The sequence below is a fragment of the Ylistrum balloti genome, unplaced genomic scaffold, assembly GCF_031769215.1.
Source record: "Ylistrum balloti isolate Yb309-2 unplaced genomic scaffold, AGI_CSIRO_Ybal_v1 Utg369592, whole genome shotgun sequence".
Taxonomy (NCBI): Eukaryota; Metazoa; Mollusca; class Bivalvia; order Pectinida; family Pectinidae; genus Ylistrum; species Ylistrum balloti.
Genome location: NW_026781877.1, coordinates 763,329 through 785,572, shown reverse-complemented (window position 1 = coordinate 785,572; position 22,244 = coordinate 763,329). Strand labels below are relative to the sequence as shown.

At 36.8% G+C, this 22,244-nt stretch overlaps 2 protein-coding genes across 3 annotated transcripts in view; one reads left to right on the top strand and one right to left on the bottom strand.

Annotated features, from left to right (window-relative positions):
• Positions 1–841: 841 nt before the first annotated feature.
• Positions 842–7,490, bottom strand: LOC132545124 (glycoprotein-N-acetylgalactosamine 3-beta-galactosyltransferase 1-like). Its single transcript, XM_060208798.1, has 4 exons — positions 7,235–7,490; positions 2,411–3,087; positions 1,732–2,109; positions 842–1,548 (listed from the first exon to the last, which is right to left on the bottom strand). The coding sequence occupies exons 1-4, from the start codon at positions 7,488–7,490 to the stop codon at positions 1,249–1,251; spliced, it is 1,611 nt and encodes a 536-aa protein (XP_060064781.1). The 3' UTR covers positions 842–1,248.
• A 5,762-nt stretch (positions 7,491–13,252) lies between these two features.
• The window catches only part of LOC132544906 (uncharacterized), a 59,961-nt gene continuing 50,969 nt past the window's right edge, over positions 13,253–22,244 (top strand). The window contains exon 1 of one of the 2 annotated variants that reach the window (XM_060208564.1): positions 13,253–13,648. The gene's annotated coding sequence lies outside the window, so the exon portion shown is untranslated. Of the gene's footprint in view, positions 13,649–19,630; positions 19,694–22,244 lie in introns of those variants that run through there. The other variant, XM_060208572.1, reaches the window with a different exon arrangement.

Here is a 22,244-nt window from a genome sequence, read left to right as displayed (position 1 = left end):
ATAGTTTCAGTAGTTAGAGACTATTATTTTAAATCTCTATATGAGGAGTGTATGGCATAAGTCTCCTGAAATTAACCACTTACATCTAATTATTCATTTCTTTCAATCAACCTAATTAATTACTATCAATACAACATATCTGGTCACATGACCTGTTAAGTTTTCCTCTATTTCTTCATCATAATGAAAATAGTAAATACAGGCTGTCAACCAACTCTTCTTCAAAATAAAGGAGGAATATAGGAATATTTTTTCAACAAATATAGTAGTGTTTTCCTAGTTTGGGGTAAAATATAGGAGTTTTCCAAACGAAAATTGTTTCATTCAAAGGCATTTACACTAACAATTTTTACCTTCACTTACTGTTTCTGTATTAATTAATGATTAAAAACTATATTAAAGTAACCATTCACTTCAACAGCATCACAATCCAGACAGAGAGCTGCTGCATAGCTCATCGTCATCATCATCTGAATGGGCACCAGAAAGGCCAATATCCTGTTGTACTGCCTTGCAAGGTGTCCATACAGACAATAAAGAGATGCACTGAATCATTTTCTGGTGGCTGGTGATGTTGTTAAAGACTTAAGAATTCTCAAAAGTAAAGAAGCCGAAAGCAGTATCAAAGAAATATTTACAATCTCTACATTTATCGGTGACAAATTTCCTTAAAAAATATAGGAATGCTTTTCAAAAAATAGGAAAATTTAGGAAATATAGATCTTTAAAAATATAGGTGTTTCAACCAAAATATAGGAATTGGATGACAGCCTGTAAATGGAAAAAAATATTCATAAAATTATTGACTAAAAATCAAATGTTGATCCTGCTCTCAGGAAAAGAAGTGTGTATACATAATCACCTATCATTTTAAACATTTTGAAATATTCAATTTTATTTGTACATCAAACTGAAATTACTCTAATAATCTCTATATACTAGTCCATAGTTTGGCATGGGATTTCCTTACCACATTATAACTCTGTCATCATCAACCAAGTGGGTATTGTCTGGTCTATCAAAAACAGACTGATCCAATTGGTAAATGAGTTTTGTTTTGGATGGAAATTCCTTTTCGTGTTTATACATCAGTACAATGGTTTTTATTAGGAACTGTACTGTACTGTAGTGACTGGTCCTCTAGTAGGATTTCTTCATAACAAAATATATCACAAATTACTTAGTTATACAAAAATATGATAAAAATATCCTGTTGATTTATACTCTGATTTTGGTTTTAATTTAATGCTAGCTGTTATCTGGTTTATATAATTTAACATTATCAATGGTTTCCTTGTCTTTCTCTTTAGGTGCTGCTGCATCCACTTGATATAGCTTTACATTGTCTATGTTCACTTTTTTTTTCTTTTTATTTTCCTGTTCAATGATTTTGTTAGTGATCTGTTGGAATTTTTCTTCGTCTATTTCGACTTGCTCTTGTTTAACCTCCTCTTCTGTTTCTTTCTTTGTGTCAGTCTTTTCTACCTTTGTTTCTCCAGTTTCCTTCTCTTGTGGCTTTTCCTCCACATTTTCTGCCAGCTTTTCTTCCTGTACATCCTCTTTTTTAGCCATTGTTTCTCCATTTTCTGTGTTTTCTTTTTCTTCATTTTCTGTGTTTTCTTTTTCTTCATTTTTTTCTTCATTTTCATTGTTTTCTTTTTCTCCGTTTTCTGTGTTTTCTTTTTCTCCGTTTTCTGTGTTTTCTTTTTCTCCGTTTTCTGTGTTTTCTTTTTCTCCGTTTTCTGTGTTTTCTATTTCTCTGTTTTCTTTGGGTTTTTTTTCTTCTTTATCTTGCAGCTCTAGTTTTTCTTCATGCTCTTCTTTTATTTCTTTGTTATTTAACTGTGTATTTTCTTTGTGTTCTTTTGTTATTTCTTTATCTTTTTGTGCTTCTGTTGCAGTTTTCTGACTTTGACCCTGTGCACTTTCTACGGCATTTGCCTGACTCTGACCCTGTGCACTTTCTATGGCATTTGCCTGACCTCTGCATTGATTGATGGTGTTGTATCCGTACGGTTTAAGATGGTACACAAGGTACTCCAGCACATACATCATGTTTGGATTAACATAATGAAAAGTAATTGCATAATCACTGCAGCAATCTGGTCCCTGTCAACAGAATCACAGAATTACATTAGCTTGCCCTGTCAACATAAACACACAATTAACATAAGTCTAACCTGTCAACAGAAACTCAGATTTACATAAGTTTGGCCTGTCAACAAAAACACATCAATTCACATCAGTCTAAGCCATTACATGCATCAATATAAACACACATTTACATTAGTCTAGCCTGTCCACAGAAACACAGTGACAGATTTACGTCAGTCTGGCCCTTACATGTATCAAATTAATATAAAGTATTAACACACATTTACATCAGTCTGGCCTGTACATATTTACATACCTGTTTAGCTGGGTAGAAACTGTAACTCCAGTACCACATATCTTTAGGGAGAATACCAGGTATAAGATGATGTTCTGGCACAAATGGCATGAATCTTTCCCTCTCAAGATCGTCCCTTGTATCTCCTGCCACTACTCCAAGTTTCTGCATGCATCGTCCCAGTTCCAGGTCCTCTGCTCCTCCTCCATCAGACCGACACTTAGAACTATCATCTATTCCTTTTTCTACCAACAGATTGACTGCTTTCCGACTAAGAACATACCCAGCCCCACCACTCATATAGCCCTGTGACACATAGGGCTTAAATCTCCGCCCATAATACACTGGATTCTCCGAATCTTTTTCACTGAGGAAATATCGTAAATTTTCTACAACTAGAAAGGTATCATCATCAGCTTTCATAAACCAATCAGCATCATCCATATGGTGTTTATGAATATATCTAAATGCCTCTTTTGTCTTAGCCCATAGGTTATCTCGTCCTTCCTGCACTGGCAGAGCAACAGCAGGCAAGTCTTTAACCTCTGCTGAGCTCATGAAGATCAGTTTGTTACAACGTCGACCCCATGTTGCTTTCACATGTCTTGCTTTTGTGTCAATATTTTTAGGTCCAGTCATTACCCAGCACAAAACACGAACTTTCTTAGCCAACATTTTGGCTTCTTCATTTGATTCCCCTGTAATGATAAAATACTCCACATTATTGGAAAAAATATACATATACACCATTTGGCTGAGCATGCATTGTGGTGTTCTTCAGGTTGGTTTGAACTTCTTGTATCACATATAACAGATAACACTAACAGCATCAACGGAAGAGATGTTTTTTTTTTCTAGAGCTATAGAACACCACTATATCTTAGTTTTGAGCACATTAAAAATGTTATCTCTAAACAGCAACATACACCCCATATGGATATGACAATTATCAGTGATTGGTGTTTACCCTTATCCTGATATAACATATTTTCATGCAAAATATTAGCTCTTCATGATCATGAAGTCAAGACACATTAAACCGCACACATGCCAGTTCATACATGATGTCATAAATACCAAATGTAAAACAAGTCATCAATCTACAATTCATTTTCTGGAGTTTTTCCAACTTTATAGGTAAAAACAATGGGTCTCACAATATAAAATTTAAGTATCTCCCGAAATTCTATGAGTCCATTAAAATTAAATTAGTGTATTAGTACACTCAGCTGGACTCAGCATTCACATGTACCGGGTATCACTTATAAATACTTTCAAATGTCATACAATAGTTATACTCAACACAGAGATAAGCTTTGCCAATAAAGCAAAAATTAACATTAGAGATCAGGAGAAAATGAAATTTCATCATAAGAGTGGAATTCACTATTTTAATAAGTCTCACTTAGTCTAGTGAGACTGGAAAAGAGTCAAGTATTCAACAGTGGCAGTAAATTTAGATATGATTCATAATCTGCACATGTGCATTAACTCTTGACGAATAAATGACACATCAGGTAGAATTTTGTTTAACATTTTGGAATCAAATAAAAAGATATGGTTTATATTGTAGCCTGTTTGGGCAGATACAGGCTGCTCAAATAATGTTATTTAAACTACATTTATGAATGTTGAGCTCATTTCTAAATTAAGCATTTAACAAATATGGTTATCTTTTTTTTTTTTTTTTTTAATTATCTTTTTATTTCCATTTTAATGTACAATACACATCATCATTATCATCATCACCACACAATCACCATCCTAATCATCATCATCATCATCATCATCATCATCATCATCATCATCATCATCATCATCATCAATCATCATCATCATCATCATCATCATCATCATCATCATCATCATCATCATCATCATCATCATCATCATCATCATCATCATCATCATCATCATCATCATCATCATCATCATCATCATCATCATCATCACAATTCAATATCATCCTCATCATCATCACACTTATCATCACTATAATCATCCTCATCACACCATCATTATGTATCAATCATCATTATCATCACATCACCTCCACTACCACCGCCAACTTCATCATCTCAAATCAAGATCATTGTCATCATCACCACAACCATCATCATCATCATCATCATCATCATCATCATCAGAAATGCTGACTAAAAAAAAAAAAAAAAGGACACAGATGCCAACAAATTTTTCAGATATGTATTGCACATAATTTACTGGACAGAAAAAAAACAGTGAGAAATAGGAAAAGCATTTAAGAAAAAAGATGAAAGAAATGGATGGAAGACTGAGAGGATAAGAATGGCCTTGTCAAGGGTTTGGAAACATCCTACTTTAGTATAAATATATATTATATATTTGAGGATAAAATTTACAAGTAGAATTTATCAGAATCCGACTACATGTCAATTAACCTTTTCCATTTACTCCATTCTACATCAAACTTCTCCTTAACAGTATCGCCCTTACTAACAGCAATATATTTTTGGACTTTGTAATTGTCTTTAATGGAGTTTACCAATGAGTTTATATGCAAAGAATTATGCAGACACCTCATTCTATATATGTACTGCTTCATGATAATTATAATTTCATTATCTACCCTATTGATATGGGAACTTGAAAAAATTCCAAAGAAGAAAGATTTTTTATTAATTGAAAAAGGAATAAGTAATGCCTGTAATAGTATTTCAAAACTTTGTAGTAAATTCTGTACTTCATTACATTCCCATAAAATATGAGTAATAGTTTCTCTTTCAGAGTTACATAAAATACAGAGAGGTGAGCTAACCAGACCAATTCTACAGAGAAAAGAATTAGTTGTCAGAATATGATGAACTACTCTGAACTGGAACCATTGAAGTTTTGAATTTTTTGTAGTATGGAAGGGGATCTTGAAAATTTTGGCCCATTCTTCATCATCAATATCGTCAAATTCTTGATTCCATTTCAATTTACAAGATGGTGCCACATCATTCTTAATCAAGATATCATAAAACAGTTTTGTACCTCTAACTAGGTTAAAAAAGGGTTGTATGTTTACAGGAATGAATGGGTAAGCTATGTTCGATAAAGTTAAATCATATGAAGAGATAAAATCTTTTATTGAAGATATGAAGCTGTGGTACTGAAGAAAATTTGTAGCAATGTGATATTTACGTGTAAACTCATTTAAGGTATAAAAAGACACTGGAGCAACTTCTTTTAAAACATCACATATATTGATCACACCCTTCTTGTACCAATCCTTGTAAAAAATAGGTTTCCCCCCAATACATATTTTTTTGTTATACCAGAGTGGTATTTTGGAGATTAACTCATTATTTTCCAAATTATCTCTTTGCACAATGAATTTATACCATGATTTAAAAACATCTTTCCAGAACTGATTTTTACATTTACTTATACATAACTGTATATATTCACTACCACAATTTGCCAGCAAATCAATATCAATATAGGTTTTTAAAATAGCCTGCCATTTTTCAGTGGTTTGAAATAACCTCCTTATCCAACTTAATTTTAAAGAGCTCATGAAGGCATCTATATTAACCGTCTTAAGACCTCCATTGACATGGTGTTGAACAACAACATCTCGCTTAATTTTTATAAATATTGAAATAAAATGGAATTCAATTTTTTAATAAAGTTTTCATTTGGATTTGGAAGTGAAATAAAAAGGTGATTAAACTGTGATATAAGCAAGGATTTGATGACATGAATTCTACCAATTGGAGTTAAAGACCTTCTGCTCCATTGTTTAATCGATGATTTTAACCTGATGAGTTTTTTGTCAAAATTCAGCTTTGGAATTTCATGAAGATTAACACTAAAAATAATTCCCAAAAGTGTAAATTTATTCGTTCCCCAAATATGGTTATCTTAATGTAGTTCCATTTGAATAGTTTTGAAATTTCATTTAATATAATTTAACACTTGTTCACAACAGCAATATATGTATATTGAAATGTGTATGCTTTTTTAATCAAATTGTGCTTGTTTTTAAGGCTGATTTTATATCATGGGGACTATCATAAATTCCTATTCTGTTATTGTTAAATCGTCAGACTGCTCTGACTACTACAGATTAATTATTTTTTTACAAGGATATCAATCTAACAGGTTGATCACAACCCAGATATGGGTCAGTAATAGCTCTGCATTTTACGACATTTCAATAATGAATTTGTAACTCAAATGTTGGATAATTTGAAATAGAAACACATAAAACTCTTTTAAAACTTCGCAAAAAGGGCATCATATATTTGACATGGTCCATTAACCAACTCAATATTGTACATTTTTACACAAAATGTGAATAAATCAGTTTTTGTAAATTAAATATAACAAACTTTATCAACTCCTTTGCTTATTATAAAATATTGTTGCTGAAAATAGAACACAGGTAAATTCATGCTCATTGATGACATGTGCACTAAATGCTCTCTCATTTGCTACATAATATAGTAAATGGGGAACAAAGTTAGTGACATTAATTGACATTATAAGTATAACACAAAGACAAATGTCTACATTGTCAAATTGGCTGTGGGCCATGTTAAAAATATGACACCCCTTTTGAAACCAGTGTTTAAAAGAAATATAGGTGTTTTTGTTTCAAATTACCCAACATCTGAGGAAAAGAAATTTGTAATTAAAGCAATTCACTGCAACTGTCACTAAAATGCAACTATTAACCATATACGTGACCCAACCTGTTTAAAACTTGAGAACTAAGGGGAAACCTGCGAGAATCTAGATGCCAAACAGGTATCAGTACTATCAAAATACCGTCCAAAAGTGCAAACATACAAACTGTAAATGTAGAATATAGTTAACCTGCGTGGCTGTGAAATGCCTGGTCGAACCAGAATACCGACTGATCAGGCCCGTTATCGTCATCCTCATCCATGTGTTGTTCGGGATGACGTGGTATCATGTTCTTCACGTACTGTGCACGTGACATATGTTTGGTGTTTAGCGGTGTCCATGATTGTGTCGTGGTGAATAGATATGTCAACGAGAAACCGAACACTAAACCAACTGCAAAAAGTAAAAGTCCTGTTCGCGTCAAACCCTTCCCGAGGGCGGCCATGTTGGCTAAAATTTCGGATACCCTCGTATCGTGTGTATACATGTAATTGATTAAGTATGAAAAGACCGAAGGACCAAAGCCTTGTTGGTTTTCATTATAAAAGAGTTGACATGACGCGGGAAATTTTGAAATCATATAATCGTAACGTGTCGGATTTTCTTTAAAATTTACATGATTATTCCAAGGGATGACTCTTTTCTCCACGTGTGATAGTGGGAAAGAAAAACATATTTTGGCGCCTCCTTCCAGGGGATGTGGTATTACCAGGATAAAAGTAAAATTAAGTTAAATTTAAATAGGCTTAATCAGTGTGGTAGACTGGTCCCCTCAAAATAAAAAAAAAAAAAAAACTGAGATTACTTAAAAGGAAAAACATCATAGATGTATCTATAGTAATTGTAACTTAAAACTGAATGACTTTGCTTAATCTAAATTAAAGTGTACCCTGCTTGAATATAGAAATGAATATAGTTTTATTTCTTATGATTCTTAATCACAAAGGTTGAAAACGCATCAAAATCGGCCGGCAAATACCGAGATATTGACGTGAAAAATGTACGATTTTCACCGACTGTACCCGATTTGCCCATTCAAAAAAAAAAAAAAAAAAATGGACAGAGAAAGTTGTTTGAAGGAGTAGTCTATTTGATGAGTTTACCTATGTTTACCTGTGTTGTTAGCCTATATCGGAAGCTTATATCATATTAATTTTTTTGAGACTTTAAGTTTTACATTGTAGTATTCTTGCTTCAATTATTAATTCATATGTAAATACAACACAGGAAATAATGAAAAAAATCAATTTTTAATATTTCATAATATTTGATTTTTTGGTGTTTAAAATTGATAAAGATTTCAAATTTTTTTTAAATGAATGATATGTTTGAACCAATATGTAGTTTGTATTTATGAAAACAAAATCTTCATATCATATGTATTGATATTATCATACATAAATTACCAAGTTGAGTAAATCTTGATTGAATCATTATAAAACTGGTAATTTCATGTAGTAATACAGTCGGTATAAATACAAATACTTTTCTTCTCTGTGAGATTTCTGCGAATGTTACCCACATCATTTTCTTCCATCGTTACTACCTACGAGACAACTACTCACCAATACCCACTCCAAAGACAACCACCTGCTCCGTGACAACTATCCACTACTTCCCACTCCAAAAACAACTACCTACTCAGTGACAGCTACACACTACCTCCCCCTCCAAAGACAGCCACCGCTCCGTGTCAACTACCCACTACTTCCCACTCCAAAAACAACCACATACTCCGTGACAGCTACCCACTACTTCCCACTCCAAAAACAACCACCCGCTTCGTGATAACTACCCACTACTTCCCACTCTAAAGAAAACAACCCGCTCCGTGATAACTATCCATTACTTTCCACTGCAAAGACAACCATCCGCTCCGTGTCAACTACCCACTACTTCCCACTCCAAAGACAAACTACTCGCTCCGTGTCAACTACCCACTACCTCCCCCTCCAAAGACAACCACCCGCTCCGTGTCAACTACCCACTACTTTCCACTCCAAAGACAACCACCCGCTCCGTGTCAACTACCCACTACTTTCCACTCCAAAGACAAACTACTCACTCCGTGATAACTATGCACTACTTCCCACTCCAAAGACAAACTACTCGCTTCGTGATAATATGCACTACTTCCCACTCCAAAGACAAACTACTCGTTTAGTGATAACTATGCACTACTTCCCCCTCCAAAAACAACTTCCTACTCCGTGTCAACTACCCACTACCTCCCCCTCCAAAGACAACCACCGCTCCGTGTCAACTACCCACTACCTCCCCCTCCAAAGACAACCACCGTTCCGTGTCAACTACCCACTACCTCCCCCTCCAAAGACCACTACCCACTCCGTGTCAACTACCCACTACTTTCCACTCCAAAGACAAACTACTCACTCCGTGATAACTATGCACTACTTCCCACTCCAAAGACAAACTACTCGCTTCGTGATAATATGCACTACTTCCCACTCCAAAGACAAACTACTCGCTTCGTGATAACTATGCACTACTTCCCACTCCAAAGACAAACTACTCGTTTAGTGATAACTATGCACTACTTCCACCTCCAAAAACAACTTCCTACTCCGTGACAACTACCCACTACCTCCCCCTCCAAAGACAACCACCGCTCCGTGTCAACTACCCACTACCTCCCCCTCCAAAGACAACCACCGTTCCGTGTCAACTACCCACTACCTCCCCCTCCAAAGACAACCACCGCTCCGTGTCAACTACCTACTACCTCCCCCTCCAAAGACAACCACCCGCTCCATGTCAACTACCCACTACCTCCCCCTCCAAAGACAACCACCGCTCCGTGATAACTATGCACCACTTCCCACTCCAAAGACAACCACCGCTCCGTGATAACTATCCACCACTTCCCACTCCAAAGGCAACCACCGCTCTGTGATAACTATGCACCACTTCCCACTCCAAAGACAACCACCGCTCCGTGATAACTATGCACCACTTTCCACTCCAAAGACAACCACCCGCTCCGTGATAACTATCCACCACTTCCCACTCAAAATACCACTACCCGCTCCGTGACAACTACCCACTACTCCCCTCTCCGTGACAACTACCCACTTCGTGACAACTGCATAAATGCAAATGCGCTGAAAATGACCAAGTTTCTTATAAACAAGCATAGTGAACGCATTCTGGCATTTGATGGTTACATGCATACCCCGTAAAAAGTGACTCGGAGGATCGACATCGATTATGCAAACACACCATCACATCTTCTTCACTTTCTCAAAAAGTGACGCTTATTTATTTATTTAATCGCGTTTTACGTTTCGGTCTTTCAGCGGACAAAAAAAGATAGGAAAAAAAGTAGGAGGGGAAAAGTTTTATTAATGGGAGAGAGTGGGATATAGAGATGAGGTAGAGAGGGGCCGTCTATGCTACTTGACCTGATATAAAACTATAATTTAGTTCCTAATTGTATACCTAGCCTAACATTCAGCACGACACAGCAAGAAGACCGATGTCAGGACTGAGAGGGAGAAGAATGGGTTTCTACATTATGTAAATTCCGATATGTTGATTGTATTTTTGAGGTCCAGTAAAAAAAACGCTCAACCGATCGAGCTAAAGAGAAGTACTTTCTAGCCGTGCTGGATATTGCCCTAAGTATCTACCAGAGTTACAGTTATATTATTGTATGTAATGTGTATCAAGAGGATAATGTAATATTGTATTTAATGTGTAGAAGAAATGTTACATTATTCTGTGAATTTCATTTCCGAATAAATGTAGAATTACATGTAATGTGTATCGTGAAATGTAATATTGTATGTATGACATGTCGACAAATGATAAATGTGTATCATATCATTATTTTAATTTAAAAGAAATAATTCTATTTAAAAAAATCATCTTTAGTAACTCGGGTAACAGATAACAGGTAAAACACAGGTAAAATGAACTCAGGTATATGATAAGTTGGGACTGACTACGACTTGAAGCAGCCGTCACGGACAGCAACGTTAGATTGCAAAAGAATGTTTTATAGTTTTGAGAATTTAGAAAATTCTGACGATGACATTGTGTAAACGGTAAACAGCCATATGAAATTTTTTGTTCTCAACCCCAGAACAAGAGATGAGGCACCAGTTAGATACATTTATATAAGAAACAATTAATATCATGGAAATATACATACATCAGAATGAAAGTGAAAATAAAACCCAAGAAAACAAGAAAAAAAAACTGGTATGTGAGAGAAACGTTGCAACCACAGAAATAAAATTTCAAAGCATCATTTCCTCAAAGACTGATGTATGGAATGTCAGTGTGTGATACGGGAATCTATGTATGGCAAGTTAAACTGATATTTACCAACGGAGCAAAGGATCTTGTATAATTATGTGTCGATAACCTATCTGTTGGATCAAACAGCGAGTGCGAAGAAATAAGGGGCATAACTCTGCTAGGTATATTTAGAAATTTCTGCATATGTTTGGAAATGGTCGAGGGGAGATAATTCCGAAAACACCATTTCCGCCTTTGAAGATTGAAGCCATGAACCACGCATTTCATTCTATCAATGACTCGCCATAATTATGACGTCACATGACATGAAGTGCTTTCCTCCTTATCATTTTCTGATGTTCTTTCTACTCATTTTATGTTCAATAGAGGAGTAATATTGTGATGTGATTAAAACATTTTACGTTGCAACTAATACAAGGCATTGGTGGTGATGTCTTCTTTGTTTTTTGGAATGTTTGGAAATCTTTTAAGTAAATGTTTACATATGATATCAACTTACTGATACCGTTGCTAGATATTTTCTTTGTACACCTAGTTCAAATTATAGTAATCTGCCACTTGTCAGCAAAATTAGTCATCGTCCATTTTTATTCATTATTGGACATGGTTACCATTACCATCACGTGGAGGTGTGTGCTTTCAATATTTTTTATTTTTAGGACGCACTGTAATATACCGTAGAAATGGATGTTTAACTAAAATTGTGTTACATCTTTATTTCACCCATTGCTTACAAAGCCCAATACCAATGATCGAGTAGATTAATCCCAGTATTCACTTCTATCGTTACCTGCCCGGTGCTGTAAGATAGGTGGACAAGCTTATCGACTTTCCACACCGTATCGACTCCGCATCATTTATATGTTAACTTTCTCTGGGCATTGACCGGACATTAATTTAAAAAAATATCAAAAGGCATGGCCTGTCGTATCCTTATCATAATGATCGTTTAACGAAGTATTCCCGAGCTTGGTCACGTGGTACATAACTTAGTTTCGTCACTGTGACCGTGGTACATAACTCAGTTTCGTCACTGTGACCGTGGTCACTTCAAACAACTCACAATGAGCCAAGCTCGAACACAGTGATAGTCAAACATTTCTCCACAATGACTCACACCGAGTGAAATTCTAATACAAACATACAAAAAAAACTTTCCCGTCGGGTGAATTAACATATATCAGTGTAACACTAATTAGATTGTGCCTTTACTGGACAAATACTGATCAAAATGCCGTTTATTTACATTGTGTGTAACCAGGGAATCTGGTCAGTCATTATGAATCACAGACCAAAACTGTAAAACAGTGCCACTAGCACACCTGAGTGATGACCGAATAACTGCTGGTGTTAATTCCTAATTGTAATAGCTACCTGATTGACAGGTGATATGTTGGTGTTTTTGACGATCTGTTGTGTGTATCGACATACCTGTCAGATCTTCCTTCAGGTAAACACTACGATGACATAGGTCTCATGACACGATCATGTTGAACAATGGAGTCACACGTCGTGACGTGATCAATCCAGTTGGAACGCCGCACTATTTTGTAACTCTGTGCTGAAAAGAAGGCTCATCGTTTGTAAAATCACAAGTTTTGTTGTATTTATCTTACACGTCTGTTGAGTTGTCTCTTTGTATAACATTATAGCGTACATCATATCGGTGTTGCTCCGCATTTAATTATCGATACAAATTAATGGGTGGTTAGGTTCTGAGGTTTGAATTTTTCCATAGTTAAGGTATATCGTCAGCTGTAACATTGTTATCGCCTGTTCGCGCTGATTATATGAAGAGTGTTAACACCTGTCCGGTATATGAAGACCCTCAGCAAGCCGTTTTCAGCACCTGTCATATGCTGACGTTTGGTCGGACTCTGTGCCCTCGCCTCATCTCAGTGGTTTGTTTGGGTGCCGCCAGTCAAAACTGACTCTAACGGCGTCGTTTATCATAAATCATAACTAGGTATATACATGATGCAGGGTTTTCACAGCTGGCTGGCTTCCAGATGAAGACTATACATTGAGAAAATTAAACCAGCAAAGACTGGAAATTGTACATCGTTGTACCAATATGTGACGTCATTTCACAGCGCGTGGAGCGGAGTTCCTGGAGTACTATTACACAGAAAGATTTCTAAACATCTGTGCCGGGAGTTAATTCGTGTGAGACAGGAGCATACAAACATGTATTTCGTATTGCGATAGAACGGCGGAATAAGGTTGTGTGAAGGTGGTCTATGTTCAACGGAATATTACTTACACCTCAATGGAACTTACGCACGCAAGTAAATCAGCACAGCAGGTCAAGGGTCAAATGTAAGTAGTTTCAAACATGCATGACCAATTATCGTTGTGCATAGATCGACTACATAAAGACAACAATGTCCCTTGGTCAGTTTGTTTGACAGATTGTTAATTATATATGATAGGTCATGAATCTAATTTGTGGTATAAGTCATTACCAGTTAGAAAGAAAGTGTACCAACTGTGGTTTGGTCTGGTACTGTACGTGTGGTATTACATGCCTGAGTGATCAAACCTCACTGAATCTGGTATCGTATAAGCACAGCTCCATCTATAACACGAGTTCATTTCAAACTTCTTACAAAAAGAATTATTAAGTAACTGAAAAACTTAATCCACAAGTTAGGCATTGTTGTTGCGAATTTGTGTTCAGAAAACCAAGGTCAGACAAGACAAAATGAGACCGATCTTTGGACAGATTCGCCTTGATCTGTGCCCGATAGGATTACCCCAGCACTAGTAGACTTGTAGAAGTATGGGTTACGTATATGATATGAACATTGGTTGTTGATTGGCCTTTACTGGCGATGCTGTTGGATTGATATTATCGGATCAAGATGAAGAAAACATGTTTATCTGACGCGAGTAATTTATGATCTTGGTATGTATAGTCATTGCACTGTAGTGATTAATAAACTGGTTGATAACTGAAAATGTAGCTAAGGCATAAACCCTACAGAAAACATTGCTCAAAGCAGAGTCTCTACTCAAAGGTTGGTATTTTGTTTTGTGAACTCGAAATTAAAAGATACTTTCATAAATGGGTACATTGTCGGAAAGCTTAAAGCGACTAAACGGTTAGATTTATTTTTTTTCGTGCGTTTGATTCCGGGCAAGCATTGTAATACTTAAAATTAGACTCTTCAGAAAATTATAACATTTTGAGAGAGATTGATAAAGATTATCAGCTTCAAACTAACGCTAGTCGACACTCGCTGTTGTGTCTACCACCTATCGGTGTTTTGATCGGAGATAGCCGAGTACATCTAGTGACCTTTCGTAGCCTCGTTTTAACACGTCGTTTTGATATGATTTCTTACTACTATAATTATGTAATTATGTAAAACTTCATTGGCTAGTGATGTTTCAATTCCTACTGTGTAAAATGACCTCTTGTTTCACGCTCTACGCGTGACAGAGACAAATAAATGAATTTGAATTAATCTGAATCTAAAATTGCATGTGCAAAGACATTGTTTACACTCTCCGAACGACTCGTATGAATTAGTGTTGGGTCACTCCTGTTTTATTTCAATTTTTTGACACAATTTTAATATAATGGTCACGCAAACTTTAAAATATCATAATTAACAGAAAGTACACAATATTAACAGATATTTAGATGTTATAATGCTTTTTATCGGTTATGAAATTAATGTCTAACCATTTAGTCTCTTAAAAGCCTGACCATCCACAACACAATTGTATTGAAGGCGTCGTTACGTCACGTCAATGCTTTTTTACTAGGAGTCCATATTACTGTATGTCATGAAACTTGTTATAAGCTTTTATAGCTCGCTGAGAAGATTATTAAAAAGCAAACAAACAAATGACACTTAACACCCGGCTCTCTATGGTATGTACAGAAGAGTACCGTATGTTGATTAACGCCTCTAAAACGTCTTATGATTTTCTGAGCTGACAGGTCTTTAATCACATAATAGATTAGAAAAAGTTTTCAGTACAATGTGATTGTGACGTCATTACATGTAAACGCAATAATGTAACACGCTAGCTTTTCATTCTATGTCATGATGGGGAGAATAAATTCGGAGATGAGATGAATTAAATTAAAGAATGACGTTGTTTTAAAAAATGGTGAAATTATGACTTCTCTTACCCACGCTATTCGTCCAATAACAGACACTTTTAGAGTACAACTTTATAAAAAAAAGTTATAAATTACATACATTTGTATGGCACATGCCTTTATTTCAATTACAAACTTTCTGTTTGTTTTATTCCTTGTAAATGCCATGAAATCTGATGGAAGTCAGAAATCTTGCCCATACGTATTCTATTTCCATAATATAAAATTGTGATTTAATGATCCTCTGAGCAAAGGCTCTGTCCCTCTCTGTGTGGTTTGTGTCAGTGACCGAATCGTAATACCTGGAGGCCAAAATCAATATAATACTTTTATTTCTTATCTCACAATTTTTACGACCAAATATTAATAGTAACCTGTATTTTATTACCTGATATTAATAAATTAGCCCTATATTTCAAATTAAGAATTCAGAGCACACTCAGTTCGGCTCTCTACCAATTCAGTTCAATAGTGGTTTAGTTGACAGGAAAATAGATGTTATCTGATCTTAATGTATACAGATCAAATCTACTCCGTTTTGTCCTATGAACTGACGAGCAATAAATACTGGTTGATATGTAACCTTTGACCTTGTCACTATTAACATTATTAATACATGTGGGGTGTAGATAAAGACACGCCATTGTAAATAAGAGGTATACTGTGTGATTACTACGATTTGTGGGTAAACTGTGTGATTACTACGATTTGTGGGTAAACTGTGTGATTACTATGATGTGTAAGTATACTGTGTGATTACTATTATGTGTTGGTATACCGTTTGATTAGTATGGTGTGTGGGTAAACCGTGTGATTACTATGGTGTGTGGGTATACCGTGTGATTACTATGGTGTGTGGATAAACCATGTGATTACTATGGTGTGTGGTTGTACCGTGTGATTACTATGGTGTGTGGGTATACCGTGTGATTACTATGGTGTGTGGGTATACTGTGTGATTACTATGGTGTGTGGGTATACCGTGTGATTACTATGGTGTGTGGGTATACCGTGTGATTACTATGGTGTGTGGGTATACCGTGTAATTACTATGGTGTGTGGGTATACCGTGTGATTACTATGGTGTGTGGGTATACCGTGTGATTACTATTGTGTATGGGTATACCGTGTGATTACTATTGTGTGTGGGTATACCGTGTGATTACTATGGTGTGTGGGTATACCGTGTGATCACTATGGTGTGTGGGTATACCGTGTGATTACTATCATACATAGGTATACATTCTAATTTCTATAGTTTGTGGTTATGATTTATGATGTAGAAGTTTCAATGTTGGTGTCAGGTTTCAATGAGATCACTATCAACGCTATAACGAACCCTACACTGCCTTGAACACGTGCTGAGTTAGGTACACGCTAATTGGCCGTACCGGACAGCGTTAACACGTACATTTGATTAGTTGAGAAATAAATCAATGCATGTTCACGTCTGGATACAGCGTTGTTTAAGGATACATAAAGGTTGTTCGTTAGTGCAAGCAAATGGCCAGGGCACACATTCATAGCAGACCTTGGGGTCTAGGCATAGGGGCAATTTTTTCAAGACACTGTATAACTTATTTTAAAAGCATAGAAGAAGCCAACAACGATTTTGAAGCACATGAACACGCAGCACAAGGGTTAGGGGCATATTTGCTTTAGAAGCAAGGCAATGTGTTTTACTTATAGCACAAGAGAAGGCCCATGTTTCATAGCACTCTAAGGAAGTACACTTGATATAGCAAAAGAACAGTGCTTAGGAACAAAGCAAACTTGTTAAAGCACAAGGGAAAGATAAATTCTGTTTCTGACGAAGTTTACGAGGTGTTAGTTTTAATTCAATGGCGTGTGCTGAGCTTAATTTCCCATCGGTGTGATATTTCCATCACTACTGATCACCACGTTCATCTTGTGATTGTGTCCCCCTGTTGGTAGGTTCAAGAGAACTTCGTCACAGACCTGTTATGTACGTGGACCAGTAGAATAGGTAGGCGGGTTCTCTGATCACTCTGATTCGACTCTCTTGTGCGAAGTAATTTAAGCATATATTTTATGTACTTCTTCAGATAACTTATAAACATGTTGCTTCACATAATGTTATTTCTGTTGTTTACGCCAAGGATAAGACTTACACACACACCAGAGACGATGTCGCAACTAATCAGGCGTGACTGGCACAAAAGCACGTGAATGATGCCCGAGGGTCGTAAACATTTAAATGATTGAATTCGAGAGGTATCCGATAGGTATCCGAAGTACACAGTCTCAAATTTATGACAAATCAGCGACGTGCCATAACGACACAAAAACAACTAGGATTTTTCTTGTTTGATAACGTAAGATTAAATTGGAATGGAAATACCACGGCAATATTGCTTTGTTTAAAAACATCTCATTGTATATTATATATAGTCATCTATGCGAAAAGTGGTCAATGGAGGGCTCGACTACATGAAACTGGTAAAATATGATCTCCTTATAGAAGCTGGTGGCAACCTCACTGAACAACATACCGGAGGCCCGTGGCATGTCATCCAATGCAATTTGGGTATAGTGTCGTGCCCAAGGATACATTAGCAGAGTCTTGCCCGTTTCTGAGCTTCGAAACGCGCATCCCGGACCTGAGGTTATTCTCGGTGAAAGTGAAACAAAGGGAAGTAACTCTAATGCGCGAGGTTACGTAGGCAAACGCTTTATCGCGACCGCTCTATAATTTGAACATGATGTAGCCTGTACGTATAGAGAGTAAGAGATTGGTAAACTGTTACCATTTATGTCAGTGACTGAGACATCATCATTGCATGATTTTCTATGTAGCTTCTGTTAACTGAATTGTAGACACGTCCATTAATACAATTAGGAGATTAATGATTAAAACACTTCAAGAGAAACACCTACCTTTGCCTATACATGTATGTTGCCGGTGATTATTTGATAGAAGAAAGTTACTTACTATGTATTTAAAGGGGAACATCCTGAAAATCGTGTCTGAAAGTTTAGATAGCACATTATGTGGGAGAATTGGATGTCAGAGACCTAGATTTTGACAGATCTGTCTCGCGTTATAGATATGGTGTCATCGTAAGGTACGATGTAAACACTGCTGGTGACACTTACCGGGGATTTCCCTAAGCTTTAGATGGACAGGCATTGTACAGACTTATAACGGTCAACTACTACAGTATTGTATAGGAACTAAAGAATCTCCCAGCAGGGACCATCCATCAAGTCTCTTATTGACCGATAAGTTGTTCACACTGGCGGGACGAGAACGCGAATACAGAAAGAAAATAAAGGAGATTTTTTTAACAAGTGGATAGAAGATAGAAGACGTTTTGTGTTAGGAGCCTTGGTGATATCATCGTCAGGATTATTAACTTGTTTTATCAGCTTTTTATCAGCGTACGTATTAGTTTCCGCTTTTATCACGAATTCCGTATACAGAATTGGCTGATAACGGTTAGGACTCGCCTTTTGTTGAGAGAGTGACTGATAATTATGATGGACAGAATAGTCAGCGGAGCGTGGTACAACGAGAGAGCTTTACAGACCAGTTACTGTCGTGACCCTGTCGCCTTCACAGGCTCTCGACCAATGTATTGGATACGTCTTGCAGATGTTGCCATGGACGGCTGACCCTACCACCCTCGCTCCGGGACCTCTTTGGCCCTAATGAGATTTTCCGGTGTGACAACGGTAGCCCCTCCGTACCGACAACTCCCCTTCGTTGCCGTGTTTGTTTACATAGCTATGACTCACGGCGACCCCATCTGTGTAATTTAAATCTGTATTGTGTAGATGTTAACTCCCCCGGTCCGGGACATGTGTCGCTGTGTTATGGTTCCACAACACGTGGAAACTCCCTTCGCGGACAGCTAAGAATAGTAACATAACACAATGTGCCCATTGATTTCTACTTTGAATAAGTTTTAGTGGCTTGAACCGCCGAGGAAAAATTGCAACGACTTGCAAAGTTTGTGTTGTGAAAGTAAGAAGTGTTAGCTGGGCGTGCGCACATGGGAGAGGGGCTGTGTGTTGTATCAAACTACCACTCGTACATTCTTTGTAAATACCGATCGGACGGCTACGGGAACACAGAGATCAAAGTGTAGGGCAATTGTGGACCGGGTTGGTGGCGTTATTTACAGAGTAAACCATGTGAATGTTTGTGTAAGTTTGGGCAGTGAGAATGTGCTGGGTCCAGGCACCTATCTAACGGAAATTAATGCCGGTACCAAGGACAACGGGTAAGTAGCATCTGTAGAAGCCCAGAATACAGGGCAACCTTTTTGGTCATATCTGATTGATAGCAAGCATTGCATATAATTTAAAAAGCGACTATAATAGATAGTTTTCTACTCATTGTAACTTTTGTACAACCTTTTTGTAGGCATAGTTCGACAGGTTATAGCAGGGACGTATCTGTCATATACGTTCCTGGTTATAGTCAACGTTATTTGGCCTATCATTGCCGTTATCACTTCACTGCCATTAAATGGTATCAGCAGGGTTTCAGAAATACCAATATAATTACTGATTTATATAAGGGCTAAACAATGAACTAGTATATAATTATGTTTATTATTTACAATGTACACATATCACAGACTATAACACTACTAGTTCACGTTAAATTCGGATGCATATGGAATACAGGAATTATCACCCCGTCTTAGTCAGGTGTAGAACAGGCGAATGTAGAAAGTCGGTGATGCGGGTGTGTATTTTTAACACCTCGGGGGTTAAAGGTTTTGGTAGATCTTATGAATGAATATTTCAAATCCTGTTTGTGGTTGTACACAAAGCTAAGCAAAGCGGTGATTCTGTTGGAGTCGGTTAACTGTAAATGTGTTTAGATGTCGGTGGGATGAATATGGAGGTATATGATCGTGTCCATAACCCGCTTCTTATAATGAAGGACACGTGGATAGGTGTGAGATTGAGTAAGTTATTTATAACTAAACTAATATACTTACCATTATGTTGTTACTGCTAGCTGTACATTAAAAGATTTGTCTGTTCGTTTCCTTAAAACGAGCATAATACAATGCACTAGATCTGTATCGAACTACCACATAATGAAATGTCACTTCCCCGAAGAACCAATGGACCATTCAACAATGAATATTCGTGATTATGTTTCTAACGTATACGTATAATACCGGATTTCCGTCGAGTTCACGTAATAACAGCGAGGTCGACTTGGTTATGGTTGTAGATAATTTACTGTAGTATGTGGTAGTGACGAAATATATTTCGAGTTTTATCTGGTCTCGATACCAAACGTGAATAATTCTGATAATTACAGAAAGTGTGAATAGTCTGCTGTTCGGAATCGCCGTGACGTCATTGATTACGCAGGTATATTGTAGTCTGTATGGCGATGAATAGCTTGCTAGTAAATTAAGATATGTATACTTTAATAGTACCGATATGACGTACGATTTACCAACAGGGGATTTGTAACAATGTATTACTGAATCATTATCTTGTATAATACTAATATATAAAAACACGAAATGGGTTAATTATGGTAATCATTACGTAGACTTACTTAATGCCTGTAACACACCATGTCGCGTAACGACTTTTATGATTGATGATTTGATCGTAAAAGTCAGGGTGATAATTTCACTACTAATTCACGGACGTTTTGACACCGAGGAGTCTCCTGTACCGTTTAAATGTAAATCTAGATAGTACAATGGATAAACTAACACCAATGGCAATGTTAATGTCGCCCATTACCCTGTTAAGCATTCTACCACATGGGGTGTATATAACGGGAATATCGTCATCACATTGTCCCGAAAAAAATATTTATTTTAGTATTTAAGCCCAATATGACAACGTTTCGCCCGAAACAGCAAATACCACTATTTTCTGTATCATTGACTTGGCAGGTAAACTTTGTAAGCTGTATGTGTGTACCACAGTGTGGTAAGCAGCGCCAGCTGTCGGTAACACCAGGTACCACTAAATCATAACACTCCATTAAACCCACAATTTGATTCAATCTACTTCCAGCCTGCAGTCGTTGGTTTGTGTGCACATGCTCAATCAGTCTTGACTTTTTATTTCTCCAGTAAGTGATGTGTCTTTGTGAAAATTTAATCAACCGGAAGCTGCAATACAGTGTCTACTGGAGTGATATATCGCAGTGACCTAGTTAATGATTAAGTATACAAACTGTCACAGTAAATAGGACACTCTCCTCTTCTTTAAAGAAACCAGCTAGTAAAATACTGCTGTAGAGGGTGGTCCGACAGTATAACGGCTGTTGTCTGTATCGGACGTTGATATTAATAGAGATGGTTGACAGAGGTGGGCATTAGGTGTCTATTTATAACATATACGTGTAGTATTAAATGTTGGACATATTTTGAAGTCTCGAGTCCACGTTAAGCTCACTTTTTCTATGTTCATATACTGAATTCATTTGTGCTTATCGTTTTACTGATAAAACATCAGTGAAGATGGTTGATCTACACCAATTTCATGGTGTATGATATAAAAACAAGCAGTTTTGTATGTGATGGGATTAGCATCCATCAAAGAAGGTTTGTGCCCTACGTTCAGTGTTCCCCGTGGCCTCCCTCCAAACATCCTTCCCTTTCTCCCAATCCCCGTGGCCTCCCTCCAAACATCCTTCCATTTCTCCCAATCCCCGTGTATCCCCCTCCCCATACTCCGTACACTATCTTCTCGCCTGTCAGTACTATTAGTCATCATCTGATCTCGATGAAATGGTAGACACAGTAAAGTACCATGAATTTCACTTGAAAGATAAAATGTATG